The sequence below is a fragment of the Hydra vulgaris genome, chromosome 10, assembly GCF_038396675.1.
Source record: "Hydra vulgaris chromosome 10, alternate assembly HydraT2T_AEP".
In the NCBI taxonomy this organism is placed as follows: Eukaryota; Metazoa; Cnidaria; class Hydrozoa; order Anthoathecata; family Hydridae; genus Hydra; species Hydra vulgaris.
The window spans coordinates 12,437,732-12,447,500 of record NC_088929.1 but is presented as its reverse complement, the minus strand read 5'-3'; the positions used below and the strand labels follow the sequence as shown (position 1 = coordinate 12,447,500).

General features: G+C 30.8%; 1 protein-coding gene across 1 annotated transcript; it reads left to right on the top strand.

Annotated features, from left to right (window-relative positions):
• The first annotated feature begins 4,548 nt into the window (after positions 1-4,548).
• Positions 4,549-6,504, top strand: LOC136086145 (putative leucine-rich repeat-containing protein DDB_G0290503). The gene is made up of 2 exons (XM_065808421.1): positions 4,549-5,311; positions 6,401-6,504. The coding sequence occupies exons 1-2, from the start codon at positions 4,549-4,551 to the stop codon at positions 6,502-6,504; spliced, it is 867 nt and encodes a 288-aa protein (XP_065664493.1).
• Positions 6,505-9,769: the final 3,265 nt, after the last annotated feature.

Here is a 9,769-nt window from a genome sequence, read left to right as displayed (position 1 = left end):
ATATATATATATATATATATATATATATATATATAATATATATATATATATATATGTATGTATATATATATATATATATTTAAATATATATATATATATATATAATATATATATATATATATATATATATATATATATATATATATATATATATATATATATATATATACATATATATATGATGGAGAAACAAGCTGTCAAAGAGAATTGGATTAGTGATTTTACTAATTTATTATTGCTCTGTTATTTAAGAACAATGAGCACTCTATTTGTAGAATACACTAACATAACTTAACATAACTGGTGTAGTGGTAGAGCGCTTGCTTCATAAGCGAGAGGTTTCGAGTTCGATTCCCAACACATCCGTGGTAGTACCGCGCCCAACTTGTTTCTCCGCGCAGCGGCCTTGTTCGTCAAGGTACGTGTTTCGGAGTTGTAGAGTTCAGAGAGGGTTCTAACCACAATTAAGTAGCCTCCTTTTCTGTCGTGGCCTTCTGGGCCTTGGAGAGGTGAATTAATAAAAGTATATGAATAAATAATATAAATATATATATATATATATATATATATATATATATATATATATATATATATATATATATATATATATATATATATATATATGTATATGTATATATATATTCAAATCTCTTAAATATTAACATTACTTTTTATTTGTTAGTGTTTAATTTTATTCCGATTATATTTATTCAATGCTACTTAAAAATTAATAAAAATTTTTTAATTTTTGTATGTTCTTTATAAATAGACGATTTAAAAAAACGGCAGTTAGTTAACCAAAGAGTTAGTGATGTAGCAGAAGAAAATAAAATGAATTACATTTGAGAAGCTAGTTTTTCTTTTATTTTCCCATATTTCACATATTTTAGCCTAAAATTATTTTAAGACATTTTTATTGTTTATGGGAATGCAATATCAAAGTACTGTTTAATTTACTTGATTTACAGTTTTATCATTTTTATTATTCAGATTTTTCTACAATACTACTAAACTTTAACGTTAAACATATCATAAGTATTTTATTTGCTTATTTAATAATAATATGGTTGATTTTTAATTTTTTTTTTTTTTGGTGAAATTAAAAAAAAAAAATTTGGTTTCAATCACACGTCCCGGGAATCGTGAGAAACTGTCACGGAAGACTCCAAATAAATCCTTTGAAGGAAATGATCCTTACACATTACTGTTCTTAAAAATGCAAAAAATGAAATCTTTTGTGACCGTCCGAGAAAAAAAAATCAGTTTGAATTTTTTCATTTATTCCGTAAAATCATTAAATGACAAATCTGACTCTTTTTGCATTTTTACAGCATATCTAAACAAATTCTACTCAAGCATTCTCTTTATATATGGATCTAAGATGAATGTGTACACAATAATCTTTAAAAAGGATTCCTAAATCAAGCCAAACAGATTATAAATTCTTGATGACTTTAGATACTCTTGCTGTTGAAGTCAACCATGCATGTTTTGAACCACTTTGCATATTCTGGATGGTTGTTGGGCCTTTTGTATCTTTCCCAATGATATTTGAAGCTGTGATGCAGTGCCTCAGTGGCTTGCTCACTGTATTTGCCAAGTAATTTTTTTTTCAACAGAATAAAGTCTTGCACATGGAAGAACACTGCGTGAACTTTTGGGGTGAAACTGACCCCTTGGAGAGAAAGGTGTGATGCTCTGAAGGCCTGAATCTTTGAAGCGAAGTGAGGATCAAGGGTGCTTCCAAAGCAGGAGGACACTACAGCATCAAACTTTTGAAGAGTGTCGATGATTCCAAAAATATTGAAGGCACAATCCTGTATAAAAAAATGCTCAAATTTAGTAAAGAAAAACAGAAACAAAACACTATACCATGTAATTATGAAGAGATTAGCATAAGGTAAGTTATAAAACTTAAAAAGTACCTGCTCAGCCAGTCGCCTCAGCACATCTAAATTCCTCAGAAGCTTACGACATTTATTGCCAGCAAACTAGCTACCATGGAAAGGCTGGCTCTTGATGTGCAGTGATCTTGGCCAGTCATCAGCCTTTGGCCAAGGCTTTTTCAAGGCCTTGAAGAGGTGATTGACCACACCAAGGAGGAGGTGGAGCTCCATGGGTGCTATGAAGGTGAGGACCAAAGAGCTGTGTGGTTTGTCGAAGAGTGGCAAGTGAATGACATTCTTGAACAATTGTACTTGTTTTGGACCTTGCCCATGTGCCTAAAACACAAGAACAATTTTATTTTTCCAATTTTTCTATTAAATTGATATTAATAAAAAAATAAAGGTTAGATCTGGTATCAAGAAATAGTTATTGTTGTTTGAATTGGTAACTGAAATAGTCAAAAATTAAGACTGTTACTAATTTTCCACGTAAAGAAGGAATGTAATTTTTGCCTGAACGGCATCAAAGCACTGTCGCAGTGACCCAAACGTCCGAAGGTTCCCTTTTTGAGAGAGTTTTTTTGCTTCAACATCACACCAAGTGCAAGGATGTGAGCAGGAATGGGACTGAATGCCACATACAATGTTGGCCAGTTTTAAGGAGAGGAGAAAATCAACATCATCAGGATGGATTAAGTCAAGGATTTTCTGAATGTTGGTGTAGTTTTCAGGAACATCTTCAGCAATGCAACCAGAAGCTGGCGCTTGACGCTTGTGTCTTTTGCCACTTGTGAAGCCAGAGTCTTTTTTCGAGGGGGAGGTTGTAAGTCTTCAGACTGTTCAGCTTCTTGAACTCCGAGGCTGATCTTGAGAAAGCCTCCTCCACCATCAATGCCAAGCTTCACGACATGTTCTGAGTAAATTTTCCTTTGGAGCAGCAGCTGATCAAGAAGATCTGCTAGTTTGATGCAGTGAACAACAATTTGACTTCTTTTTTCTGTTTTGTCAGTGGTGATCTCAATTGTAGATTGGGTAAAGTATTCTGCCAAGCTCAGCAAACTTTGCGTGAATGTTTGGCTCCAAGACTCGAGCCTGGGAGAAGTGGTTAAGTGTGGACACTAGCTTCTTTAGAGATTGATTTGACAGCCCGGTGTTGGCTTGAAGTTGCACTAAGTCTCGAGCGCTCAAAACATTAGCTTCAGGGAAGAGATTTTTGGCACTGGATGGACCTAGGATCACCGAGGAATTCTCATTACTATTTTACAAAAATCTCTTAAGTATTTAATCACGAAAATAATGTAGCAGTACCTATTAAGAACAATAAGTTTTACCTTTCTTCACTCGCAAAGGGCGCCCACCAGAGGCTTGAGCCAGTTTCACAGTCCCATGTGGAGAGACTTCCTTGGCAGCAACTACAGATGCTGCAATTTGCTCTCCAACCTTAGGGTTTTCAAGTGCAAGTGCTGTCATATTTTCACTGAAGGAGGCATTGCTGCAGTTGTGTGGCACCCTTCTTCCAATGATTGAAAGGCAGTCTGAGCATCTCCGCTATGTTGCTTGAGGCTGTGCTGAATTTGAAGACGGTGGGTTGTCCAGAGGATGCTTTTCAAGGAACTTCATCCGCCCTATCTTACAGATAAGACAGTCACATGCTTGCTCTCTTGAAACTGGTCTCATCCTGATAGAGGAGAAGTCAAAGACAGGAGAAATGGTGACAGACTCTTCCCTTGTTTTTTTCCCTAATGCAAGCCTACATGTGTCAAAAATGCCTCTGGGCACTCTTGAGTCTCTCAAGTCTATAGGAGTTGGAAGGGTTTCTAGCACAAATTGTATCAAGTGGCCTGTCACCTCTCTGACACACTTTCTCATGCAGAGAAAACAAACTGTTTTTCTGCATTCATGATGGGACTTGACTGAATTAGGCATGATCGCAAAGCAGACCTAAAGAAAATCACTACTTTTATGCTTATGGTTAGGCCTGTCATTGGTGACTAGCAAAAGTTGACATTGAAAATGTATTTTATAATTAAAAAGAAAATGAGTTATTGGTCAAGAAACACCTTGTCATCATTAGATTTTTATTGAAAATTTACCTTTAAAATGGGATCCGAAGCAAATAAATTCTCATGCACAGATATGTAGGTATTGCACACCTTATTTTGTCAGTGCTATTTCCCGGAATTCAGAAAAAAATTTTTGATTAAAAATATAGCACAAAGCAAATATTTAAAGATTGGTCCTTTAGACATATTGGGAAGAACTAACAAATCTAATAAAAAATTACATATCAGAAATGGTATCATTTACGGCTTGTTAGAATAGATATAAAACTTTAAAAAGGATTTATATTAATATATTTATATTTTACTTATTTTTTCTTAGTAAAGATGTTTTTGGTCAAATTAATCTCAGTATCTATATCTAAAGAGTGCTTAAGTAGAATTTGTTTAGATATGCTGTAAAATTGCAAAAAGAGTCAAAGTTGTCAATTCCTGATTTTACGGAATAAAAGAAAAAATTCAAACTTTGGTAAACATATCTTTTTTTGCGATTGCGGTTCTGTAGTAAACGGACGTGCTTTTGCTACGAAAGAAATAAAATAATAAAATTGATATTGCAAGTTTTATTTATTTATTTATTTATTTTTCAAATCTTGTCAATAATGAGTTCAAAACTTAACACTGAAGTCTCAATAAAATTAGTTCGTGAAATATTTCAAGAAATGTTCCAAAAACAACAAAAAGATATTTTAGCGTTAATAAGTGCAAATTTAAAACTGGCTAACGATCGAATTGATGGATTGCTAACAGAAATTAATACATTAAAGAATTCTTGTAAAGTTTTAAAAAAGGAAAACGAAAACCGAAATACCGATCTTAAAAAAACAAACAAGCAGATGATAAAGTATGAAAAAATACAAAAAGACATTGAAGAAAGTCTAACGTTCTATCAGGATTGCCATGATAAAAAAGTCAGCGATTTGGAAAAAAAATTGATAAATGATAAAAAAGTCAGTGATGTGGAAAAAAAAATGTCGTCGAATGCAACCATAGGGGAGAATGAAAAAAATAGATTTAGACAACTAGAAGATCGTCAAAGGAGAAACAATCTTCGAATCGAAGGAGTCAAAGAAAATGATAACGAAAACTGGGATGATACGGAAGTAAAAATAATAAACCTTCTTGAAAATAACCTCAATGTAAAAGATGTAATCATAGAAAGAGCGCACAGAACTGGTATTATCGATATTAAAAAGCCTAGAACAATTGTAATTAAGTTACTAAATTATAAAGACAAAGTAAAGATTTTAAAAAACGCCAACAAACTAAAAGGTTCTGGAATTTATATTAACGAGGATTTTTCGCTAGAAACTACTATAATAAGAAAGAAACTTCTTGAAGAAAGTAAAACACATAGGATAAACGGTAAATATTCTGTTGTTATATATGATAAGCTCATTGTTAAAGAATTTAGAAAAAAAAAAATCATGTTAAATGATTTTTTTTTTTTTTTTTAGTTAAATTTATATTGATTTATTTTTTTATTTAAAATGGCTGATAATATTGTTTTATCAAATATAAATTTTAATTCACAGAAAAAGCCAATAATTTTAAACAACTATTCGGATCCCGATTATAATTTTTTTAACGATAGTCAAGTAATTAAAAATACTAGCCCAATTTACTATAACCCAAATTCAAAAATTATTGATAAAGGAATGGAAGATAATTCGTTTTCAATGCTTCACATTAATATTAGAAGTATTCAAACTGATTTTTTTTTTCTCGGACGGTCACAAAAGATTTCATTTTTTGCATTTTTGAGAACAGTAATGTGTGAGGTCATTCCCTCCAAAGGATTTTTTCGGAGTCTTCCGTAACAGTTTCTCATGATTCCCGGGACGTGTGCAATTGTTTTCTTTTGGCTTAAGTTATCATGGAAATATAAACGAGAGTCAATTGAGTGATTTTATATCAATCTTAATATTGAATCATGTATTACTTTTACTTATTATTATAAAATAAATGCTTTGATAATAAGAAAAAGTAATGATTTTAATTAATAACAATTGGCTGCTGTATATAAACATTTACTCTAATTTTTTATTATATGGTGAGGTTTTTTATTTATGAAATATAATATTTGAATAAATTATGCTAAAAAAGTAACATTTTGGGGATTTTAATTTGTTTTCATTTACTTACAATCATATCATTAAAATAGCGTACTTATAAAATAAATTATCTTTGCAGATAAATGGCATTTTGAAATAATAATATAAAATAATAAAAGTTTAAAAAATAATACATAATTTTAATTATAAAAATTTTGATGGTTGGATGGTTCAAATTAAGGCATAACCGATTGGCATTTTTCTGCGGATTCCGGATTTGAAATATTTTAATTTGGTATTTGCTGATTCCCGATATGATCCAGATAGTTAGGGTACACAATTAAATTTAAAATTCTTAATAAAATATTAATCGTAAATTTTGTCTTTTCTTTGTTTATAGGTCCATTATCTCTAATAAGGACATTACGTCGTCCTATTGGGATTGATCATCCGTTCAAGATGTCCATGAGATTGATCTGCCGTTTTTGTACCGATACCGAATAATCTGTTCTTAGCAAAATCCTGCTAGTACCAATCTTCAGATCAAGGTTCAGTTATGCCCTAGTTTAATTATACCCTGTTTATTTAAACCATCTATTGTTTATTTTTAACAAAACATGCAATAATAAAATTAACACAATAACACCGTCTTTACAAAGAAATACCAAGAAATTAAGAATAAGCGTATGGCATACTTTTTAGTGTTGCAAATGTAAAAACGATAAAAATAATAATAATAAACTTATTAAAATGTATTTTTTAATACATTTTTTTATGCTCTTAGAATTTTATTTTAAAGTCTATCACGTTCTTTGAGTTAACGTAACCTGGTACTAAATTAGTCTCTGGATATTTTAGAGTCTGAACCAGTAGCTGTTAGCTATTAAAGGTCATGAATATTGAGAAAATAATAGTTATTAGGATATAAACAAGTAATCTGTAGACCATTGCTGCTCAATAGCTATCGTATTGGCTTGAAAAATTCCAGCTTCAAAACCAAAAAAATTTCAATAACTTTTTTGTTTAGATTTATGTGACTCAAGTGAGGTTGAGGAATTATTGGTTTATAATTCTTTAATTTATCCTGTTGATGCGATGTTTTATAAAAGATCTTATCTTTTTCCACACATTTAGCTGTTTGTGCCTCCCGTAACAAGTGGTCACGCTTTGCATTTGTACGCTTTGTAAGTCAACTATTGTATAATTTGCAGCCATACAGGTTGGATTTATCAAAAGATGCAAGAACGTTACTTGTGGTTTTCAATTATGAAACTACGACATCTTACTATGTCTTTGTGCTATGATTCATGCTACCAATAATAAATACGAAGATATCTTTAGTAAACAATGTTATCTGCTTTAGTACGGAGATTACTATTTAGGGTTTATGAGCCCTTCATACATAAGTCACACTAAGGTAAGTGTTCATAATTTTTGTCCTTGATATATTCTTTATTCTAGATAACCTGCCTTAGATATGTTAAAGTAACTACATTGTTCTCAAATCAATAAAATTTTAAAAATAGATAAACACATGAGTAACTTTGATTATCTTTTTTTTTTAAAGTTCATGAATAAAAATTTAATTGAGGATATTTGTTGTAGGGTAACCTAGGACAAAGCGAGACACTTTCAGGGAAAATGTTCATAACCTGAGAAGAATCACGTTTCACAACAAGAAATTTTGCGGGCTACTAGTACATTATGTGTCTAATGATCTCATAAATATTTGTGGTGATAGGTTGTTGCATTGGTACATAATTAAATTCGAAATGACAACAACTACCCTGTCTCCCTTTCCCCAAAACCTGGGGCAAAGTGAGACAAATTTCATTTGAAGAAAAAACTAAGTAAAAAATATAATTTTCAATAAAATTAAAGCAGACTTTTAATAAATTCGATCTGATTAAATATAAGAATGCAAATAAAAACACAAAGGTATCATTTTATAATGTAATTTTTCCTTTTAAATCAAAAAATATGATAGGAATTAAAAAAAAAATTATCAATAAAAAAAATGCATATGGAAAGTTTCATGTTAGTCAAAAAGTTTGAATAAAATCTATTCACATAAAAAGCAAATTGTTTAATTTGCAGTCTTCCTGTACCCAAACAGTACATACACAACAAGCTATCCAGTCAATTTGGGTACCATTGCACCATTTCCCTTGACAAGCTGGACAAAGCCATTCCTCTTCATTGTTTACATCTTTTGTAATCAAGCATTTCTTTAATTTTCTTTTCTTTTTGTTCTTTTTTATATTTTTTATGTTTAATTTATTGTCATTGTTCTTTTCCAGTAAATATTTTTTCTTATTGTTTTTTTTTTTTTAAATCCACGTCCAATGGCTGAAGTTTATGAATTGTGTGTGGTGGTAGCGATAGCAAAAACAATCCATTGTCACGAGCAAAGTCTATAAGTTTTAAACTTTTGGTATGAGAACGATGACCGTCAAATATAAGTAAAACTTTGTTGATCAAGGTGCATCGTACATGTTTAACAAAATGTTGTATATATTCAAGAAATAAATCAGTATTAACCCAGCCATTTTATGAGCATCCTTGAATAGTTCCAGCTGGAGCATTATCTGTGAGTAATAATTTCTTTTTTTGCGCCTAAATATCATCATGGGTGGTACATATTGACCAACAGAATTACATGCATATAAAATTGTTGTTGTGACTCCTTTTTCTCCACTCGTCACTAATGAAACACACCGTTTTCCTGTAGATGTGATAACTTTTAATGGCTTATGGACGCATGACAACCCAGACTCATTGCAATTAAAAATTTGATGTGGCTCAAAACGATGTTTATCTAACAAATTCTCTAGATTTCTAAAATGAATTTTAATATTATCTTTGTTCAAACCAAATACTCTGTTTATAGAAATTGCTTCTGGTTTTCTTAGTGGTAAATCAGGATGGCGTTTTAAAAAGCCTAACGCAACTCGTAAGCTTTAAACCCACTTTTCTATGTCATATTATATGAAAAAACTGACAGAAACTACTTTAAAACATAATAAAAAACATAAAATTTTTATTATAAAAAAAACGAAATTACTGAATCATTTCAAAAAAATACTGAACAAAGCTAGAAAACCTAATTGTCTCACTTTGCCCCGGTGTCTCGCTTTGCCCTAGAACACCCTACATAATAAATGCAATTAAAATTTGTCCAAAATTTTATTTATAGGGTGTTACTAAACATTATCTACCTAATGTCTATTTAAATATTTTGAACTCGTACCATGAAAGGTCGTGACATCATTAAGAAAACACTTGGTAAAGAAAAGTCTGGAAATTACTTAAAAACTAAGAAATAGTGTATTTTACAGAATACAGAACCGTAACTAATATCGAATAAAAGGCGTAACTATGCGCACTATCAATAATAATATTCACTGTGCTTATATTAACTTATATTATCACTGTGTTATATTAAGAAGCAAAAGCAGTGAGTTCTAGTAATGAAACTACCTATTTATCATTTTTAACAACAGACACTAGCATAAAGATATACCAAAGGTAACAACATTACGCAAAACATTATCAAAGATAATGTTAAGTATTTTCAGAATAGTTATACTGAAGGATGACCTAAAGCAGTAACACCGCCTGACTGGTAAGGTTGACTAATCATGCTCTAGATCTATATCTCAAATATATTGTGTTTTATAGTTATACTAACTATCAAACACAATATTTTTTTTAATGTTATATAACATATAAAAACACCTCATTTCACAATAATGTACATATTCGATAA